Source organism: Rhyacophila brunnea, unplaced genomic scaffold (genome assembly GCF_057557595.1).
Source record: "Rhyacophila brunnea isolate RB1 unplaced genomic scaffold, BYU_Rbru_1.0 scaffold_24, whole genome shotgun sequence".
Taxonomy (NCBI): domain Eukaryota; kingdom Metazoa; phylum Arthropoda; class Insecta; order Trichoptera; family Rhyacophilidae; genus Rhyacophila; species Rhyacophila brunnea.
The window spans coordinates 21,418,653-21,443,082 of record NW_028232904.1 but is presented as its reverse complement, the minus strand read 5'-3'; the positions used below and the strand labels follow the sequence as shown (position 1 = coordinate 21,443,082).

Here is a 24,430-nt window from a genome sequence, read left to right as displayed (position 1 = left end):
TTTAAGAAGCGTCGCCGCGTGGTGGCTAATTTATTCAGTGGATTAAAATCAATCAAAAACAAAACCTTTTTTTCGGCTTCACTTTCATGATTGTTATAAGAAGATTTCTCTTCAAGATTTTCAGTTATTCCAAATGTCACCATATCATGTTGTATATTCCAGGATGAGACATTCCCAGAGCTGATCGAAACGAGCGCGGAGACGGAGGAACACGTCGAACCGCAACCCATACAAGGAGAGAGAGGCGGAGACGCTTTTCCGAAAGCCTTCGACAGGGAGCTTGTCACGCCCACCGGATTACAGGTATGCGATGACAACGTATCCTCCGCTGACGTGTCAGAATCAGACACGCCGTATTGAAAAAAAATGTATCATTAGCTAGTCTGTTTTGTATTCGTTAGTATTATAGTTTTGATGCAATCAATTTGTGCAGTAATATAGCTACAAATTCAGACAGTTGCTAGTTGTATTGAAAAAATTGCAATATTTAAGAGTTCTTTGGCTATGTGTCTTAGATGAAATATAGTTGTTTTATTTATGGCCAATACAGATAATTATATTTTTATTTTTTTTTTAAATACAGTAGAATCTGTATACATATTATAATATATGAATAATTTTTGTAATTTTAATTATCTTTCGTGTATATTTCAAATAATCGATTGTTAAATGTAATTGAATTCAAATTTGTTTGAGCTGTCTAGTATTTAACTGAAATCTTCTACTGTTGATTTTGTACAATTTATGAATTATCTCTTTCTAACATGTGTTTATCAGCATATTTTCGTTGACGTGTTAAAACCTGTGATGTGACAATTTCGTCAAAATATATTCTCTGTTCATTTATATTACATCCAAGTTTTTAGTAAAACCCTGAATATTCTAAATAAAACTAAAATTTCAATATAGGTAATTAATTATAGAGACGTCTGATTTACCTTAATTTTAATAAGACCGTATGTCAGTGGCGATGGGTGGAGGTAGACTGTTTTGACATAAAAACAATATCAGTCAAACTAATTTGTTTTTGATAAATTAAAAATACATATTACAGATCGTCACTGTTCTGGCAGAAAACACTAATTCGAAAAAATTACATATTGAGTTTGTACCAAAATGTTCCTTATTTCAAACTTTACCGTCTGGAAACCTTCTTAATAAATAAACAGTCTTTATTTTAAAGTCACCCTTTTTACGATTACTTAATAAACTCACATGATAGACCATTGTTTCAAACATTTTAACAACTTCAAAGTCAAATTACTCAAAACTAGTATTCTCCAGTTAGTGTGTTCTGCCAGAACAGAGACGAGATGGTGTTGATTAGTTTTATAAAATTCATTAAGACTTGCTTATACCAAATCACAATTGATAAAAAATATTCTTCTATCTATAAAATATTTTTTGACTATTATCTACTATGGCTTGGATTAGACAGGGTTTAATTGAATTTTAAAAACTAACAAACACTATCCACACATTGTAGTCTTCGTTCAATGAAAAGAAATACGTTTTATGACTGACAAAGTTTACTGTGCACTATTTATGTTGGATCTTAACAGCCTGCCTTCACCCTTCGTCACTGCCGTATTTAATACCTTAAATTTATGCAGTAGTCACTGAGGAGCAATTAAAACACTCAATGATGACGAGCATGCACTACCTGTTATTAAGACAGTGATTTTTAAAAAAGTTTATCTTTATTTTTGTGTTTGCGAATCAGATTTTTGTGTCTCCTATAAAATTTCCAATGCCAAAATTTTGAACCTTACGATGGCCGCGTGGCTTAAAAATTCGAATCCTGGGTCTGGCAAGTACCTACACATATTATTTTTCAATTTGTGTAGAGTCAGAGTATGGACCTAATAGGTTGAGCAAGTGGCTAACATCCATAACTTGTAAAAACAAAAATCTGTTAATACAAAAACCTCCACTTTATGGAGGCCCATACTATGATCTTATTAGGATCGGATATGCTTCGATATATATATATATATAAAATTTAAATTTTGTCACATTAAAGGTTTTAACAGTTCAAGGATGATACACCCGAAAGAAAGGGTGTGTAATTGATACAAATCAATTGTGAAAGATTACGATATTTTAAGTTTTCGATGTTTTAAAATTTGAATATGCTAATAATTGCAGTCTTTGGAATGATTTTTCAGAGCTTTTGATATATGAATATAAACATATATTTTAATTATTAACATAAAATATTATATTAATATTTATACCATACGAGTATGTTATTATGTATTATTATTGTATTTGTGGTGTCATTTTCTTCTGTATCGACGTGTTTATTTTTATTTTATGGCCATCACAATAACCACCCCTGCGTCACAACTTCACGGTCACATTTAACACTGCTTTTTTATTGGGGACCGGCACGTCAGCAAACACACTCAGCCGCTAAAGACTCGTTGCCAAAGTGTATCGGGTTTAAAAGATCCGACCCATCAGGCAATAAACCCTGTCGGTAATAAACCTTCCAGGAAAACCTAATCGATGTCTATCCTATATCATTGCAACTCTCTACTGAGCGGATTGGGTATTTATTATTACATTCAATTTTATCTATCGCAAACATGGGATATGGTTTCACCGGACATAAATACATTACTATATTCTATTCTGCATTACAGATCTATTTTTATACATCAAAATCACATGGTATAATAAGGGTACCCATACAAGTAATCAATTACTTAATTGTCATCATCAATCTGAACCTTCTGCTATACATTCTTATCTTTCATACGTCATCTAAGTGAGTAGAATAACGAGTAAATATGGTGGATGCGGTAAAGCATCCCAGTCAAGCTAGTTAGGATGTTTGTGCTGAAGCGATCTCACGTTTTCAGTTGACTTGTCTATATACCCTTCCAATTTCAACCACTGATTTTAAAACATTACTATCAGGTGTCGCTTATTGACCTTCAAAGTTATCCCCCAAATCACATTGTTACAGTTGTAGCTAGGGAATCCAATCCCGAGCCAAAATTCTGATCCCGGGATTTCAAGATTACAATTTGACAATCCCGGAATCGCGGGACTGGTCCCGGGATTGGCATTTTTTTCCATTGTTAACCTTTTAACAGCCCAGCTGAAAGTACTAGGTATACTCCCCAGGGCTCAGGAATTAATTATATTATAAAAAAATTAAAAGAATAGTGAAAAGTCCAATATAATGCACTTACATATATGAGACCTCAATTGAAGTTCGGCGAAAAAGTTTTTCATACACAATTTCGTGAAAATGTCTGAAAATTTTCAGGTATGGTAGGGTTGTCACAACACTGCACTTACAAGAATTAGTTGATTTTTTTTTTTTTTTTTTTTAATATAAGTATTTTGAAAAATAAATTTTATAGTATTTTTGTAAAATGTCACCATAAATACTTATAGCACTAAGAAGTATACTAAACACATTAAAATCACTAAAAACTTTCTTGTGTATGGAAAATTTCGAAGCACGGTTCAAAACACAGAGCAATGTCGCACTGCTTGCACAAATACCTAGTTTCTTTCCGTCTTTTCTGATTTTTTGTATTGGCACATACATAACATCTTCTCGCCGCATTAATTTTATTGTTAGTAGGTGGTATTTTACCCAAAAAATGTCTTTCTGTTAGCCTAGAGGGTAAGGGTGCTTTTCGCTTCAAAAGAGTTTTTGGTTCTAACTTATGTTTTTCGATCAGTTGTCCGATGACTTTCAATTGAAATTCACCCAGCGGTTGTTTTTTTCCAGTTTTTTGTTGGAACAATACATGGGCATTCAGCAGAGATAAATCTATCAAATGGAAAAAAAGTTTTTTGTACCATTTGACAGTTTTTCTTGTCGAATTTACAGAAGAAATTATCATATCACTACGATCCACAGCACCCATGTTTTTATTGTAATCAACAATGCATTCCGGCTTGGAAATCGGAATTTTAGTCTTATAGTCTACTTTTCCAGTAGGTTTGAAAGTATTGTTGTGAATTGTGGACAACATTGTAACATCCTTTTTATCCTTCCACGCCAAAGCCATAATTTCGTCAGTATGGAATGTATCGGTTTCCCCTTTTTTCAATTTCTTAGTAAATTTGGGCATCCCAATTCTGTTTCTCCTTACGGTTCCACAGGCATTCGTCCGGTGATCATAAAGATATTTGAATAACGTTGGGCTGCTGTACCAGTTGTCAATGTACAATGTATGCCCTAGTTCCAAGTATGGTCCAAGCATCGTTACCACCACGTTGCCCGATATACCGATGTAATTATTTTTCTCAATTTCAGTTTGTTTTCCGGTATAAATGATTACATCTAAGACAAAACCAGTTTTGCAATCAGCCATTACAAAAATTTTTATTCCGAAACGACTAGCCTTCGTCCTGATGAATTGGCGGAATAAAAGTCTGCCTTTGAAAAGGAGAAGACTCTCATCAATACATATGTTCTGATATGGACACATGTACTGCTTGAAAGAAATTTTCAGTTTCTTCAGGACCTGTCTAATTTTATATAGTCGATCTCCGGGAACCTGCGTTTCATTGTCACAAAAATGCAACATTCGATGCATCAGTTCGAAACGATTCCTGGACATGGTTTCGGAATAACATGGTGAAAATAACAATCTGTGGATAGACCAGTGTTCAGATATTTTATTCCGTGAATTCCTTGACATTAGCATACACAGCCCCAAAAATGTGTACATATCATCAATTGTGCAGTCTACCCATCGCCGTAGACGATCACTCAAAACTGTGATATTTTTTGTGGCAAATACAAATTGTCTGTTGGTCTCTCGGACTAACATTTCAACAAAAGAAATATCGATAAAACATTTGAAATAGTCCATTTCGAGTGCATCCGAAGTCAAATTATCAGCTTTGCATCCCGAAACGTTAGCATCGAAGGAAAATGCGCGTGGCTCAAACATATCCGATTTCCACTCAAATGTCGGTCTTTCAGTGGATTCCGGTGTGATAATTTCACTTTCATCGACTTCCAAAGTTTCCTCAAGTTCGACATCCGAATCATCACTTCCATCGTCTTCAGATTCAACTGTTTCGATAAGGTTATCGATTTCACCAACTTCGTCGATCTCATCCATTTTGAATAATAAAATTTGTAAAACTAAACTCGTAAATAAAACACTTTGTATACGCAAATCGAATCCGAAATACAAATAAAAAATAGTCACAACACTTAGTTCTTTGTCAATTTCTATCTAAAAACATCGAAAATCTTTCTTTTCATTCAAGTTTAGTAGGTAAAATCTAAAACAAAACTCGTAAATATAACACTTTTTTATACGCAAATTGTATATGAAATATAAATAAAAACACTTGGTCACTCAATAGAAATTAAATTTCAATGTAAAAACATTGAAAACATTCCAATTATAACGCAAATCTGAATAAGAAAGCATTCCGAATTAGCATCCCGACTAAATGATATTCCGGCGACAACTGACTCATCACTATCGAATCATACCAACTGCCTATTGTACAAGATATCCCAGTGTGCAGGGGAATTTTGAGCTAACCCTGATTTGGCCTCTCGGAAAATTCCCTTATTCTTGCGATGTATGCGCCGTACAAATGTTTTTTGCTTGCAAGGTCTGATCAGAAATGTAGTTACACGTTTTAAAATTAAATAAATAAATATTTGACTCATACAAGCGCGTAGAACGGCTCGGCGTATATCGTACGGTACGGGCGCCTGAATCACCGCCGTGCATGACGTAAACGTTACGTTACGGGCAGCTATCAGGTTAATATTAAATTTTTATATTTACAAATAACATTGATAAAATCGGTCAAAAATAAATCTAATAATAGTAAGTAAAATACGTCATCACAATTGTTAGAGACTTAATTTAAACTCAAGTTAATTTACTTAGTAAAAACTAAAAATAAGAACAATAACAGTCATTTTTGGATTTGAAGATATGCTAGTTCGATTAAAACAAACGATTCCTATATTTGCGTGTCAGTTTATTTTTCTTATTTAGAATTTGCGTTTACCTGTATGTTTTCTCTCACCTTACCCTTTTAATACGTCTTCTCCCTGTCTCGTTCACTTATACATTTACATATATTTTCTCTCGTGCGTTACAGACAGACAAATAGTCAAGATAAATATATAATATTGTATTGATTGGTGACTTTCGGGTACCCTTAATATATTCCAAATTTCATACTACATATCAATTTACTATCAAAACTCACAGACCATTTAAATATTATCCAACGTACATAATATTATTTATTCACCATTTGAATGAAAGAAATGTAATACATTTTTGGATTCAAAAGTACTACATATCGTTTTGTGATTCTAAGGGTTACAGCTTGGAATAGTCTTCGGACATTGAACAACTACACAAACATTTAAAACTGCGAGAAAACCATTTGATCAAGCGGGAGATCATCGAACATTTGAAGAAGAACAAATGTATACAACACTGTGATAACATTCAACGTGGATCTGGGCGCAATGTACCGTTCGCGCCGACATTACATTTTGACTAAATACCCATGATTAGTGTTAACTTCCGGGGATTTTGCAATGAATTAAACACCTCAGGTGTGCGCCGATATTATTGACGTTCGGCTGTCTCAACTTTGGCCAAACGCTTGAGCTTAGTGGAAATGCACCCGCTTCACAATTTAAGAATTACGGGTTCAAATCGCAGACAGTGATTTTTTGCTTATGAGTTCCCATGCAAGCCTGAATATGATAGTGACTAGAACAAAGAGATCCTGGGTTCAATTCCCAGCTGCGGTGATAATTTCAATAATGTAGTTTTATTGTGAATGTTTTAAAAGTATAATTCTATGAAGTTATTCAGTGTTGCGTCGATAGCTATTTCAGCCTTCATACCATTATCAAAACCATAGTTTTGATTATGGTATAAAATAGAAATAGCTATCGATTCAATATTAACTAATTTCTAGAATGTCGCTAATTGGAATATTGCCTAGTAGTAAATGCCTAATCAGTTTTGTATTAAAACTATGGTATGTATGTGTCTATGATGTTTTAGTTTTAAGTTTATGGCTAAAAACCAACTCTTAAAAAATATTGTTAATATGACATATTCACAACGCGTGAGCAAATGCTCCATCTATTTTCAAAAATCGATAAGTTCACATGTGATTAAAATTTAACGAATAATACGTAATTTCGTATAATTTACGCCCACATGGCTTACGCGTCAGCTTGTAATGTCGCGGGGTCCCAGGTTCGAATCCTGGGTCTGGCAAATACATGTATTGATTTTCAATTTGTGTTTTGAGTCAGAGTATAGACATAATTGGCTGTGCAAGTGGCTAACATTAATTTCTCGTAAAAACAAAAATCTATTAATAGAAACCTCCACTTTGTGGAGGCCTATATGATCCAATTAGGATCAGACATGGTCAATAGAATATAATTTCATACAATATGTTAATAACTCAAAAAGCACCAAAAGCATACAAAAAAAAATCGAAAGCAAATATTCTATATGGTAATGGTATATTATTGATATTTGGTATTGATTAAAATGGTTATATTGTTATAATTTAAAAATAGAATATGATAGAAATTAGATACTAACTTTAAAACCAATCAGTTATGCTTGACACATAAAAATGTTATTTGCCACAAATGCCGAATTGTGGACTTGTCAATTTATGAAATTAGTGGTCTCATAAAAGAAGTTTTGAAATAAATTGCAAAATTGAAATGAAGTTGGAAGCAGGTACCAATTTTATTGATTTAACTCTTTATATTCAGGCTTGTGTCGGGGATCTCATTTTTTTTTATTATTTTTGTTGCAATTTTCTTACGCCGCGTAGATTGGGCAACAAAAATGATGTGCATGCGCATATTTACATAGGCAGTTAGTGAGTCGCATGGTTGCATATTACGCATATAATTCCGCAGCAAGCGACGGAAGAGAGACGCAGGTCGCTGCTCGATCACCACTGGGCCGTGCCGAGCAAGGAGCGGATGTCGGTCGACCTCACCACCGAGGTAACCCCCTTACGCAAGTCATACAACTTAAATTACGAATGCGTAAAGATCCCCCGTATGTTTCAACCCCTGTTTTGTTTTTATATTGCAATATTGAACGAAGATTGAAGTAAATTATTATTACTGGGTAATTAATGCACAATATGTCAAAATATATAGTCGGTCTATTTGTAAAACTCATAAATACCGTTTTGGTCAAAGACAAGATTTTTATTTAATTACTATTATTATCGAATATTTACCTCTATGGAAGATTCTTGCACCCGTAGCATGTAACAATGACATATTTAAAAATTCAGTCTACAATAGCTCATAAATTCTCAGAATTGTTGTCATTTTGTTGTTTAAAATTAGACAGTTTTTGCTGTCTCCAGAAACAAAGGTTGTTTCCGATTTACTAGATTTGCTAAATATACGATATAAACGATATCAAAATTGTGTGTATTACTTGTGATAATTAAGTATTAAACTGGTACAAATGACATCTAAGTAAAATAAATTAACTAGGTTTTACATTACCATTGGGTCTATTCTGTACTTATCGACTACTAAAGAGATAAAGTGATAGATATTATCAAACTTAGGGTAGGTTTGTATCAAATTATTAGCACTTATTGTAACAATTACAATCCGTTGGTTGTAATTGTTGCAATAAGCGTTACATTTTAACAGCGCCTCTCTTGCTGCTGTTAAAATATAGCACTTATTGCAACAATGCAACCGACTTATTGTAATTGTTACAATAAGTGCTAACACTTTGATACAAACCTACCCTTAGTTTGATAATATCTATCATTTTATCACTTTAGCGGTCGATAAGTACAGAATAGACCCACATGTAACCGCTTTGAGAAGCTATAAACATTTTATTCCTAATATTAAATTAGATCACATGTGTATATAAAATGTTATTATTTTTATAGTAACCTGTCTAATTTAAAGTTTTGACTTCATTTATAACTCTTTAAACATTAATAGAAATAAAAAATATTAATTTTTTTCTTGGTCCATCCGGTGCAACAATGTCACAAGTGCAAAAAATCCAAAATGTGATTAATGTCAAAAAATATGCCTATTAGGTCTCTGCACCTGTGGGTCTATTCTATACCTATCGACCGCCAAAGTGATAAAGTGATAAATATTATCAAACTTAGGGTAGGTTTGTATCAAAATATTAGCACTTATTGTAACAATTACACGAAGTTGGTTTTTATTGTTGCAATAAGTGCTATATTTTAACAGCACCTATCTTACTGCTGTATTAAATTGCTGTAAATTTTTATTGTTTTAAATAAAGTATGTAATATTTCAATTAGTATTGTCACATGTAAAGGCATATTGGCGATGTATTATAATATATTGTATATTGCGTTACAATTTAATAGACGCATATTTTTCATAAGTACACTTATAAGTAAAATGTCATTATATATAATTATAAGTACATGTTATAAGCTTATTATAAGTCATAAACCCGCTAAATATTTACTTTGGACATTGTCAGATTTCAAAACCTGTGGGTCTATTCTATACTTATCGACCGCTAAAGTGATAAAGTGATAAATATTATCAAACTTAGGGTAGGTTTGTATCAAAATATTAGCACTTAATGATATTTTAACAGCAGCAAGATAGGTGCTGTTAAAATATAGCACTTATTACAACAATAAAAACCAACTTCGTGTAATTGTTACAATAAGTGCTAATATTTTGATACAAACCTACCCTAAGTTTGATACTATTTATCACTTTAGCGTTCGATAAGTATAGAATAGACCCACTGGTGCGTCATGTCATAATTGTAGTTCTTATAGTTTCCGTCAAAGGTATGATAATATGTCACATCATGAAACCATGTGACTATCAAGTTCACAATCTTTAAATGCTTCTCCTGTTTTGCACTTATGACGTTATTGCACCGGATGCGCGAATGTGTATACACTCTACATCCTTTAAAAAATAGACCACATTAATTTACACAACGTTGGAAACTGTTATGTAGAATTTTTAACCAAATTTGAAGTCAATTTACTCAACTTGGAGTCTCCCTGAAAGCTTCTCAATTATTCATTAAACGAATCGGAGAACTGTGAAGACAACAAATCCATGTGCAGACTTGACCAAGTTGAGTAAACTGAAAAAAATAATTATCTATAATTTTTTATGTGAATCTTTTTTCATATGGTGTTGTGAAAACCGTCATTTGTACCCCTTAAATATGACCGCCCAAATGTCCTTAGTATATATTTTACTTCAATCTCCGTTCACAGTTTTCCCATATTTCTTAATCACTATGTAAACTACTTATGTTATAGCTTTTGGAAAGGTTGCTATCATTTTTTTTACACTATTTTCTTGTTCGTTCGATTCACGTCTAGTTCACTTTCATTATCACAAATCTTTCATAAATTTTATGGGATATTTATTAATATATTTTTTCTATGATATCTATTTATTAAATATGCTTTTTATAATTATTATAAAAAAAAACCCCATTCGCTAAATATCACGCGTCATGAGAATGTTGGTGATGATATCATATTATGGGATAAATATCTGATAAACAATTATTATTATCATGATGACATATTATTATTATTTTATGTTAGTGTTAGCCCAGTCGCACATTGAAAATCGTCTCGACTGAGATGTAGTCGACTAACCGCTAAGCGTAATTATTAATGAAAAAGTAGCTCCTGCACATTTTGGTAATACAGCAGTTTTTTTTTCAAACTAAAATGTCTCATTCGAGCTAAGTGCAGAGGTCCTACATTATATTAAGTACATACATGTGTTTTATGAATACCTACAAAATCACATTGACATATTCGACGTGTTGCAATCGAGACGAGTTTAGATATGCTCCCGCACATGTGCCGATGTGACATTTTCGTATTACAACTGTTTTCTTTTCAAACTAAAATGTCACATTCTAGCTTGATGCGGAGCTACATTATGTTACATGTGTTTTATGAATACCAAAAAAATCACATTGACATATTCGACATGATGCAGTCGAGACTAGTTTAAATGTGCGACCCGGCTTATGCATCCAGATATTTCTCTCATTTCATCATGAGATAAAAAATTATTTGCAGATTCCTTCCGTAATACAGTTTGTTCAAAGTTAAAACTTATTGTCAGATTACTTACAATTCACTATACGGCCATTCGTTAAATGGGATTTTGCTCTTTTTTCAATTATGGCACAATTTAGATTTACGGGCCAATTTTTTTCGATATAATATGTTCAACATTGCAGAAAATATCGTCTCTGTTCTGGCAGAACACACTAACTGGAGAATACTAGTTTTGAGTAGTTTGACTTTGAAGTTGTTAAAAAGTTTGAAATAATGGTCTATCATGTGAGTTTATTAAGTAATCGTAAAAAGGATGACTTTAAAATAGAGACTGTTTATTTATTAAGAAGGTTTCCAGAGGGTAAAGATTGAAATAAGGAACATTTTGGTACTAACTCAATATGTCATTTTTTCGAATTAGTGTCTTCTGCCAGAACAGTGACGATACATTATATATGTTTTTGCATTAAAAAAAATGGGCAAATTGATAAATAAAATTCAGTAATGAAACTCGGCCGGCAGTTATCCTTCAAGGATTTGTCAAAACCGATTTCCCATTTAGATCAAGGAATGAATATCCTACTAAAAATTATTAATCTTGATAAAGAGTGCATTTACTTTTTGTAATGGAAATTTAATTTTGTCATAAATAAAATACAGTTTCAATAAAAAAAGAACAAAATTGTACAATTTTTCATCGTAAGTGATCCGGTATACTTATATCATTTCACTTTATGTGCAACTTTCCAGGAACGAATCTTAGCCGTAAAGCGAGGTGTTATTAAATGTTTTTTTAAATATATTATAATAAATACATCTTAAGTTTATTGACGGACTGTATGAAAGATAACTATTATTTATTCAACTGTGATTTAGGCTTAGAGCATGAAACATATGACGTTAACATTAACAGATATATTATATATATATATATGTATTTAATTAATTTTTTAAATCATGAAATGAATTATTTGAATCTTAACACTTTTTAAATAAAAATCTCTGGAATATAACAAAACATCAATATTAAGATATGTTTGATATCCAAAAAGCAAGTAATGATTTGGTATATAATTGCCTGAAAAATTTGCATATGGATGATAATATGTATACTACATTAAAAAAATAATAATGTTTCCCATTGTCATTTACAAATAACCGCTGCTATATCTAGCAGAATTAATGGCATTTACCAGTTGTTCTTTCTAATTATATAGTGTGATATTCATGTTCTTTACAGCAATTGAAATTTCTTATGAAAATTTACTCTACATTAGGTATTTGTAATTTTTTTTTTAATCGATACTTTTTTACATGCAGTTAGGTACAGCAATATTAAGCTTCAAATCACCAACCTTACATTGACGTCGAAGCGTGCACCATCAGGGCGCCATAACAAATTTTAAACTAACCGTTCATGTTTCGAGTGTCGTCAGTGATTGCTTTGTTCTCGTGCCCCCGAACAACCGGTATAAGTCAAACTATGTTAATAGTGAGCTCTATGTCTAAAGACATCGAAAAAAAAACTTCTTGTATAGAGATAGAGCCAAAATGTATGTAATTGAAGCAAAAAAAAGACTATGCTGTTATGATTAAGTTAGCTACAAGTGACTTCGCCGTGCAGGTTCATTTGAAGAGAACTTCACACTTCTGCCATAACACATTCCACTATAATTTCAAAATCACACTTACTTAAAACTCAAAATTACTGAATTAATTATATGATTCTATGTGCAGATGACGCCCATGATGGCTGAGTGGCTTACGCGTTAGCTTATAATGTCGCGAGTCCAAGGTTAGAATTATGGGTCCGGCAGATACATATATTGTTTTTCAATTTGTGATTTTATGTCAAGCCCTTTTTATTGTACTTACTTTAATATTTAATATACAAACGGGAAATGCCTATAACGTTGTGCGTCCCAGGTTCGAATCCTGGGTCTGGCAAGTACACATATTGTTTTTCAATATGTGTATGAGTCTGAGTACGGACCTAATAGGTTGAGTCAGTGGCTAACATCCATTTCTCGTAAAAACAAAAATCTGTTAATACAAACCTTCTTCATCTATAGCAGTGCTCCGCAACCTTTTTACACCCACGGCACACCAAAGGTCTTTCCAGAATTCCACGGCACACCACACGTAAAACAATTTATACACTAAATCATGGACCCCACATCCTGAAGGGGGGCCCCAGACCAAGATCTTTGGTGGCCCCCCCTACCTGTCGCTAAGGTTAAAGACAGCGTGATACTCTAAAATAGTGTTTTTCAAATATTGTTCCAGGTAAAATTAATGGTATTGATTTTATGTCTAGCGATTTTTCGTATGGTTATATTATATTAATATAATTATGGTTAGTTGTCGCCTGTCGGGCTAGGAATAATTATTAGTCGAGTATTGACACAATAGTAATAAATTGTATCCTGCAATGAGATGTTTTAAAATATTGCAGGCGACTTTTTTTGACTCGAAAGTTCGAGTTTATTTTTGAATTCTTATAATTTATCAGAGCACGTCAATATATTTTCATTCTCACCTTGCATTGTTTTATTAGTTCACACATGTGCTAAAATATATTGCCAGCCATGTACGCAAATTTGGCTATTGCACTGCGGCACACCTAGCATCGTCTCACGGCACACCGGTTGCGGAGCACTGATCTATAGGATTAGATAATGTATACTAAAATGTGACTTCAATTTGACATTTCTCGTGTCTCACATATTTCCGTATTAAAGCAGTGTTAATATGAATAATTACATTATAATACTGAGAAATGTGTGTGCAGATTATGTAAACAAAGCAACGGATTTCAAACTAGAAAGTTAGCCAACATTTTGTTTTCGAGGTTGCCAATAGTTGAATAACAATCGCAAACGTACAATCGTTTGATTTCAAGAACTGAACTACCTTCAAAATTCTTAATATGAAAACAGTATAAGAATCATTCTATCTAGATGTCTTGTTTGTATTATTATATCGATGTTTGGTGCGCCATGGGATTTCGTGCCGCTATAGTGGAAAGGTTGAAAAACACTGCATCACACCATGAGTGTAATAAATTTTAAAATGTACAGAAGCATGCAAAACAGTATTATATGTACATAACTTAGGTTCATAGTCTTTTAATAGAATGATTACTCAAAAGCACGCTACCCTATCTATCTCTGTTTTTTCTTATCAGCCAGTCGGTGTTAATTTGTTTTTTTTCCTTTCTATGGAAATTAAAATTTATTTTTAAACACAAACAAAATAAACAAAGTACTTTGTTTGCCAAGCGGTGTCAAATACCTGTGGCAGTTTGGTTTCCTCGTAGTGCTAGCATTTTAAAACAAACATATCTTGTAGGTACATTTTCCAAAACATTTAATGCGCACAGGTCTTCTGCGCAATTCCAATTTACACACTGAAAAAATAGTTAGTTAAGCTGAATGCTACAGATCATTCAGATCCATGGCTGGCTGCACAACCGTCTCCCGGAAACTCTATCCAGAACTTTTTCTTTTCAGTAAAGACGGCCCACCAGGATTCCTTCATAAACATTATTGAGAGCTCTAGATTTCTTTAGATATAGCTTCTGCAGTTCGCCCTCAGACTCGACCGCATTTAACCCTTAAATGCTTGATGGCAACCCTTTAATTCTTAAATTCTTTTTTTTTCAATTTCATTTACTTAATGTGTAATATTTTAATGAATCAACAGTGGCACCTGTGAATAAAAACTTTAACCATTTTGACAGTACATTTTGTCAACTGCAAAGATCTGCAAGTTTTTAAATAAAATTTCATTCACACAAAAAAATATAAAGAATAATACAGCTTGTTGCTGAAAGGCAACACAATGCAATTATAGGTTAAACTGCTTGCGCCAAATGACAACATGCATGGATGCGTTTCAACATGTCATTATTTTCTTTCATACTGACATTGGTAACATAATGAACACTTCTTGTAATATTTCATAATCTGTCAATGACATCTGTGATAAATCTAATATATTAACAGGAATACAGTGCAGATTATAACGTTTAGTTTAAATCATGGGTGGCCAACCTTTTCAGCAGCCGGGCCAGATTCTAAAACCGAGATTGCCTACCTGGCCGCAAAATACAAAACAAAAAAGAAATATATATTATATTATTAATAAAATAAAACAAAAATCAGAATCAAACATATTTATTAGATTAGACTTTTTTTAAATAATAAAATAATATAAAAATAAGAAATTTGAGTGAGAGTTTGATTTTGTGTGGCAGAACTAAGTGCATCAATATCGATATCGAGTGAGGTTGTTCCTACATGCAAACAGTTTTCCAAATGCACATCAGTGATTTGTGTTCTCACTCGGGATTTGATATGCGAATGCAAATTTGGGCCGCGGGTTGGCCACCCATGGTTTAAATATATGTAAGAATTATTATTTTTACAATTTATACTTTTGTTAATACTTAGGTCAGTGGTGGCGAACCTATGGCATGCGAGATGATTTTGCATGGCACGCGTTTGAAATGAAAAAATACCTATAATAATAATAAATGACAGAACGCATTGTATAAAAAATAGCAGCCAAATATTATTCAAGAATAAGCATTATGTTTAATGTAAATATATAATTGCATATGTTCGTCCTTATTTATGTGTCACATATAATATTATCGCACTAACCTCATTGGGCGGCGGGGAATGCCGCACCGCGAACCTCTAGTTTTGATCGATTTACAATGCTTGAGACCACTGCAGCGAGAGAATGCCTCATCTAATCAGAGCAATTCTAGTGTCAATTTGTGCGTAAAGAACCAAACTAACTAATACATTAACAAACAATTTCACGTCTACCCACAAAAAATGGCTGCACCAAATAAGAAACTGGTGGATCTAGTGGTAGTAATTCTGGCAGACAGTTTCAAAATTGGTGGACCGAAGTGTATGGCGTAATTGAAAAAAAGTGATAAAGCTATATGTGTGCTATGGTCTGTGAGTGGTATCTAGAACATCATCATTTAAAAAAAGAAAAAGTATTTTTACCCATGAAAGACTACTCCGCACGTCAGACAGTTGAAAAATAATATTTGGGAAATTTTGGCTCGCGGTTAAAAAAGGTTCGCCAACCCCAACTTTGGTAAATATTAATAAAAATATTCCTTATGACGTTAAACATAAAAAAATCCAGTTTTTGTTATTTAAAATTGTAATAAAATAATACGTTTTTAATTATAATATCAACATTTTAAGCAAAGAAAAGATTGTGTTTTACGCAGAATAATATTGGTTCTTTGGGTTTTTTTGAAGCTTTTGTCGCAGAATCATCGCTCTAAACGTCATAGATTATGAGAAATTTTTAATTTTTCACGAAGCCCTGTCGAGACAAGAGACGATAATTTACGACTCTCGAATATTTACTCAGATAACACATTGTGTTACACGTACTTTTTACACTGATTAGAAACTCGTAATCTGTCACTTTTCAATATTTATTTTAAATTAACATTATAACAGACCACGAGATTATCAATCACAGTAGTGTAACAATAACAAAAATACCTAGACTTCAGAAAATCACTTAAGTATTGTGTCCTCGCCGGGAATCCTACCTGGTGTGTGAACCCAGTGCCTTACGCATTGGACTACAATCTTGGATATCTTGTCATGCCTGGCTATCCTGAGCTTTAGTTCTCCAATTTCGAAGATCCATCATGGTGACATCTCTATAAAGCCTGGTTCAGATTAGTCGAGTGGCAAATGATTTAATTACCATTAAATGATTTAGTAACTGAAAAGTGCCCGAACACAGTACATTAGTGAGTGACGTGTGAAAATGAACAGAGTACAGCATAACAAAGCAAAAATAGATAATTAACTATTTTTTTATTCAACGAATAATTCACAAGATTTAAAAATGTAACACTCTTTTTATTGAACATACATAATTTGAAAACACTTCTGAGTGTTTTCAAATTATGTATGTTCAAAAAATAAATAAGTTAATAACTTCATAATGGCTATATTAGAAGAATTGGAGGAAGAGATTCTACGGCAACTAATGAACATGACTAAAGATAACGTGTTCAGACTTGTCTTGTGGCTTGTTTGGTATGTAGTGAGAGATGGTGTGGGCCGCTACTCGGCCGAAAAAATAGAACAAAATGGATTGACTCGACTATATGATTTTACTAAATTACTCGACTAAATTTTTCTGTTCATACACGTTTAGTTACTAAATTACTCTTCACTCGACTAAACTACTCGACTAATCCGAACCGGCCTTTAATGCAGATAACTCATCCAATGTTTCTCCATCCTTACGACATGACCTGCCCATTGTAAGCGTTCCTCCTTCAAATTGTGTTGTTCTTGACTCCGCAAACAGGTGATAGAGCATTGTATTTTGTATTGGTATCTGATTCTTCTATAGGACTTCTTTTCAAGATGTTTCTTCTTGAATATATAAGGGGTCCTATCATATTCAATAAGAGTGTCCCACAGAGTCTGATTACTATCTTGTATAATAGGCATTTGGTCTATCTTCTGAGATACCTTCTTGAAATATTTTTGGAGACCATAGTAACATTTTTTGGCTAACATTATTGTTCTTTTTGTGTCCTGTTTGTATTATTTTAGTTTTGTCTCTGACAAGATGTGTAATTCTTCTACTAACGTCTTAGCTGATGTCATTTTGAGTCGACTTTCTCAAATTGTCACCATTAATCATGAGTGATGAGCTTGAAGTAGCCTCATTGTCATTATCTCTACTTAATTGACCTGCAATCCCATTTCTTTGATAACTCTTTCTAGTGTGACGAATGCCTCTTTAGACTGATTCTGATCTTGGCACATTGGCAGCGTACAATCTTAATTTTTTTTTTCATATCACAAGATCACATAAATGTATAGATAAAAACATTAAAACTATCACCTTTGTGAAAGTAAAATCTCTCGTTGGATCTCAAAGTGTTTTCAGAATAATATCTTATACAAAAATTATAATATATTTCAGTTTCACGCCATTTTCTGCAGAGTAATATTTATCTAAAAAAAACAATGCAGCCTCTCTTTTGTGTGACGTGATATATTTATTAATAACTGATGCCATATTTGTTTTGAAAATTTACTTTTACGTTACTCTAAAGATATTTTCTCAATTAACCAGTAATGTTTTATAATTACAATTACTGCTAGTTTCATTAGATGGTATTTTAATAGTTTTAAATAGTTAACGACAATATAGTATTATTAAGTTATTTTCGGTGGTGCTTGAGTTATTTTTGGTTATCTTAGATGTTTGAGTAAACGTTTAAAATGAATAATTACTTACCATCAATTTATATTTGTTATTAACGTTTAAAATTCAGTTATCCGGTAATCAAACTTAATTAACCGGTATTTAAAATTAATTATCCGCTAATTAAAATTAATCAACTGTTGGTGAAAAATAATTATACACAATGAAGAATTGGAGTATAGATAACAGTTCCCCGGTTGCATTGCGCATCATCCTGCCTCTGAAGAAACTGTTTCGGATAAGAAAATCGGTTAGTCTGATCACACAATATACGATATCAAGTAGACACGTGGTAATATACAATTTTTAATTCATTATCTACATTACTACTCATCTAACAAATTAGTATATTTAAAATTTCAATTGCTGTATTGAAAATATTTATCTGCTGAGTTAATCTAAGGTTCAATTGGTTTGAATATAACTTTTGTTAAAAAAATTAGTTGAAGCGTTCAATTTCAAAATGTGCTAAAACGAAAGACATTGAAGAAAAGCTAATCTACTAGACGGAGCCTTAATATATTTAACCTTTTCTATGCCTCACGATATTACTATGGCCGTATCCTACAGGCCGCAGATTTTTAGCGACACACGTTGAATGTAGAGCGAAGCTCATACTACAATCGCTGTAATATCGGTAATTTGTAGCTTTGTATTTCATAATTAACATAATAATAAACAGATGTCACCGTGTGTTTAATTTTTTAGATTATGCAAATCAGTTGTCAGTGGCTAGTAATTTCAGTTTAAAGTCGGACAAGATAACTTAATAAGTCGATCACAGCCTCATAGAGCGATAAAACATGCTGAAGGCATATAACCGGTTAAGTAAAGCTAATAAAATAGGCCATTGGACTTTTTTAAGTCATTTCGCATAAATGATTTGTTTCAAACTTCACACATTGTTATCAAGCAATTTCAACACAGTTTTAGTTTTGTTAAAACAATCATTGCCAAAAATTATTAATTAATATTGCCAATAAAAATTGGTTACAAATGGATGTTATTATTTTATCAATTATTACTACATAATTTGCACATTCGGTGCAACAATGTCACAAGTGCTAAAGAATCAAAAATGAGATGCCCCGGTGCGTCAATGTCATAAGTGTAGTTCTTATAGTTTCTGTCAAAGGTCTCATAATATGTCAAATCATGAAACCATGTGACTATCAAGTTGACAGTCTTTAAATGCTTCTCCTGAAAAAAGTGTATTTGCACTTATAACGTTATTTCACCGGATGTGCGATTATGTTGACCATTTAAAATATGAAACTATTTCACTTGTATCGGAATTAAAGCATTGACATCATAACACAAACATATGGGAACGGACTGACCGCATCAATTATTGTGAAGATGCAGTGAAATTCACTGAATTAATATTTCAGTAAACAATCATAAAATCATGTGTGAAAATAATGGCGGCCATATACAATGGCACATGCATGTCTTAATTCGTAACCGAATACAAAATACGAATTTTTGTGTGGCTAACAATTCAAGCACACTTGAAATTTTCCATAAATTGTATCAAGTGTGTAATAATAAAGTTTATAAGGCTCCCTCTAGTATAAAACAAGCTCTTTGGTTGTAAATCCTTTTATAACTCAAGTAATATTATCATCTTCTGAAACTGAACGCTTCAATATTGTGTATATATTTTGTTTTCATGTATCATTTTTGAAATGCATTATTCACATAAGCCCCTTGTAGTTCCCCCATTACGGTAAATTGAAACGATCAGGTATCGGAGAACCGGGAGGCCATCCACGAGGAGGAGGTGGAGGAACCCATCATGGTGCTGTCGTCGGCTCCCAAAGCGACCGCGCCCATCATGATGGCCCGCCACCACGCCGCGCAGCAACACAGTAGCAGCGCCCCGCCGAATGCTCTGCATCTGGTCAAACTGTCCTGCCACGACTCCGGCATCGACATCAGAGACCCCCTTCCGCCCGTTCAGCCCACCACCACCAAAAAGGTTAGGGTAGGTTATTAGGGTTTGTTATTAACGAGGTGAAGTAAGAAAGGCGTCAATGAAAGGAGTGCTTTGGTTTTTAGGTTGTCATCATAATATTATGTTCCTTCACTTTTTGCTTTGGATGTTTTGTTCTTGTTGCAGAGACCATTTAAGTGTATGAATGTAAATGCCTCCCCGTGTCTTTATCTGACAATAAAGATATTGAAAAAAAACTTCTATAGAGATGGAGCCTAAATGTGTGCAAAATGACAGGACCTCTGGTTTACTGATTGAGTTAGCTACAAATGACTTTGCATTGCTGATTCATTTAAAAAGAGGTTCACACTCAGCGTTGCCAGATAATTATTTTATTAAATCAGGATTTTTACCATTTGAAATAAAAAAAATCGGGATTCAGGAGCAAAAAGCGGGACAACCTAAAGGCGTATAGTTCAATATTTTTAATATTTATTTCTATAATATCAATCATAAATGACTTAACACAAACTGCAAAACTCTTTAACCATCAAAATAATAATATTAAACAATATTTTTTCCTGATACTCGCGTATTTGTACTTGGCTAAAGATTTTACTTCCCAAAGACTTTCTTTCTACTGCTTTGTACTGAGTATTGGTAAAATGCAGTACTTGAGTATATCATGTTGAATTGAACAAGTAATTCCGATTTTATTAACTCGATAGAACATCTATTTCTTGAGTATTGTAACGATGATTGTAAATTCATCTGAGAAAATACCCGTTCGGTAATTGAAAATATTTTTAGTCTCTTTTTCCGGGAATAACTTGACTATGTCTTAACCTAAATGTCTTATTTGTATTTGTTGAATAATCGTGAAATTAACTGTCTCACGGGGGACAATCTATTTTTGCTTAAAAAGCAGGACGTCCTGCAAATCTGGCAATGCTGTTCACACTTTTACTATGACAACACACTATAATTTCATATTCACCCAATTAGTTAATGACATACATAATTCTATATGGAGATATTGCCAAAATTAACCTTGAATACCTAAATTCATAGGATTGAATGTATATAATTAAATTCAGTTATAAATACCTGTGGAAAAATACTCCCTCGTTAATTTATACAGACACCCAAAATCAATACATTGACCATTGTTTTTAAAAGATCATATAAAACATCGAGAAAACAGTACTTAAATAATGTAAAAAAAGCAACAGACTTCAAACTAGAACGTGTGACTACCAATTAAAGAAAAAATAATGAATTTTTTACAAATACAACCACATGTACAATCGTTCGATTCAAAAATCAAACTGTTTTGAAAATTACTAATAGGAAATGCGTATAAGACTTCCAGCTAGAGTTCAAACTCTTTGGGGTGATAGTTTACTGTGTCATTTGCAACCAGAGATGCCTGATCATTGACCACCATACCTATTACTATGCAACGAGCCCGAAACGTCAAGGAAAGAAGGAGTAAAAACACACGGTTACGGTTACAACCCAAAAGCCAAATATCAGCACCAAACCAATTTGTATGATTTCAAAATTTTCCCTCCATTTACATTTTTTTGTAAATTTCTTCAAAAATGTAAAATTGGGTTGTCAGTGTAATCCCAGTCGCACATTGAAAATCGTCTCGACTGTGATATTGTCATAAATCAAAACTGGGCATAACATTGCCAACATGTGGCAAGTCAAATAAACGACGAAGTGCAACATTATACCAGCGCCGTATGTCAGGTGAAATTTGTTCCATGTGACACCAGCTGTTTTTTTTTTCAAAATAAAAGGTTGCAATCTTGCGGTGTGCGGTGGTACATTTAGTTACATAACAAAATCACGTTGACAAATTCAACGTGTTGCAGTCGAGACGAGTTCGTATGTGAGACCCGGATAATACAATATCTCCAAGATCCGCCATAAATAAGTTAAAAAAACTATGGTACTGTTTGTGAGCGAATGAATGTTAAAAAGTTAGTTATATTATGTCAAATCAACAATAAATTCCACCGGAACGACTGTGCCGGCCGCCATCTTGGTTAACCAGTAAGTCAACCGCTGCTATTTGTTTTTTGAAAACCACAATATTTGTAGCTTTGTAGGCTTGTGGATAGACTATACTAGACAACTAGTTTTATTTTTTTTAAATAGTGAACACGCCGAGAAATGTCATGTTATTTGATTGAAATCAGCTGGCGTCCATGTGACGGCCATTTTTTCTTTTATTAATTGTCAATTTGAAGATGATAACACGGCAACACATCGGTACATGCAAGATTTGTGGCGTTTGCACATTTTTATTATGTTCAGGCTTGTTAATAATTATTTTGACCGTAGAATAAATTTAGTTTAGCTTATTTTAGCTACTGCAATGAGTTGTACTGTTTTAAAGTTGGCATTTGCATTTTTGTATGTGTTTTAGAGTTAATATAATAATTCTTGTCGGATTAATGATTAATTGTTTATTAATTTTTCAGGATATAGAATTTAATCATAAATTTTCTACCACACTCACTTTTAAGCTACAGATATTTTAATGTTTTCAATTTACTATTAACAAAAATTAAATTTATAAGGGAATCACCGACCGCGTAGTCAGACCATGTACCAGTTCATTTGAATAGCTCGCTTGACTCTGATGGGGCTTACGGCTAACCGCATTTATCCGTTTTCAGAGTGCAAGCAAGGCTACTGTAGTGAACTAGATGAATTAGATCTCTTGACTAGGGATTGCAATACCGAATGAAAATACCAATACCGGAATTCGTAAAATAATTGGAAAAACAGATAGGTATTTACCAATAAATATAATATATGTAAAAATCTCTTTAAAATATCAATTTTTTATAACATGTGTCATTGCTGGTCACCAAGGACGATGAAGGGCCACGGAAGTAAACCAGACATCGCGTAACCTGACAAAAATTACAATCCCGTTATGCCTTTTATGTTAGTTAATACATTTTGTTTCCACTGTCAATGCCGAATATATCGGTATTGTCTGATTTTTAAAACCGGTATTTTGGTATCGAAAAATTCTGGGATTACCAGTTTTGAAATACCGGAATTGCAAACACTACTCTTGACGAAGCCAAGCTCGACTCAATTCTAATTAATTTCGAGCATCACCTTATATAGTTAAATCTCTGCCGTCTGTGTGAACGTTTGCTGCACGCTGTGTGGGAGCGCCCAGACGGTGCTGTGTGCGACGTCTGAATGAGCGAAAGAGAAAGTAGTCGAAGGCTCCCGCGCAGGGCTATAAATTATGAATTCCAACAAGCAAAATCATTAGTTTATTATTAAAAAATACAGTTATTAAAATGAAGGTCTACAAGTGCTTATTTCTTTGCCGTGCCTATTTTTACAGTGTATCAGAATAGTAATCTAGCATACAGAAGGCCCTGCATTCAAATCCTAGTTTGGAAATATTTTTTCATTAAATATTTATTTTACAATATTTACAATTTCAACCAGTATTTAAAAACCGGTATCCCAGTATTTTTTTGTCAGGTTACGCGATTTCTGGTTTACTTTTGTGGCTCTTCATCGTCGTTGGTGATATAAATTATTTTTATTGGTAGATACTTCTGTTTTTTCCAATTATTTTAAGAATACCGGTATTTATACCAGTATTCAATAAGAAATAGTGAAATACAGGTATGGGTATTTTCATTCGGTATTGCAATCCCTACTGATAACTCTGTAAAAAAAGATGAAGTCATAGTTTACAAATAATCTTTGTGCAACGAATGAATGCTATTAACACACAGTGGTGGCCGTATGCTCCACCGTGAACCCCATGATGACTGCAATGGCAAAGATTTGATTCTATAAGGCATCGAATAGTGAGAATTGATTGATCTGTTGGTAATGAAATTACAACATGCAAAACTAGTGACACCTTTATTTAATATGAAATTATTAGGTCTGTAATGGTAACTAATATCTTTATGAACATGGGTAATTGGCGAGCGCTTTGAATAAATAATAAAAATCAGATTCAGTAGGTACTACAAATACGATTTATTCTGAAATTTTTGCGTAAAGACGAGTATGATAGAACAAAATAAATTACCTTGCATTACTTAGTGTTGCTATAAT

General features: G+C 33.1%; 1 protein-coding gene across 50 annotated transcripts in view; it reads left to right on the top strand.

Annotated features, from left to right (window-relative positions):
- mtd (TLD domain-containing protein mustard) overlaps positions 1-24,430 on the top strand; it is a 380,034-nt gene that overhangs the window by 281,496 nt on the left and 74,108 nt on the right. For 21 of the 50 annotated variants that reach the window (XM_085951044.1, XM_085951048.1, XM_085951045.1 and 18 more), the window contains 3 exons: positions 163-303; positions 7,925-8,014; positions 20,123-20,362. In XM_085951044.1, coding sequence (XP_085807170.1) covers positions 163-303; positions 7,925-8,014; positions 20,123-20,362 — 471 coding nt within the window. The remainder of the gene's footprint in view (positions 1-162; positions 304-7,924; positions 8,015-20,122; positions 20,363-24,430) is intronic. The other 29 variants (XM_085951049.1, XM_085951047.1, XM_085951034.1 and 26 more) reach the window with 3 other exon arrangements.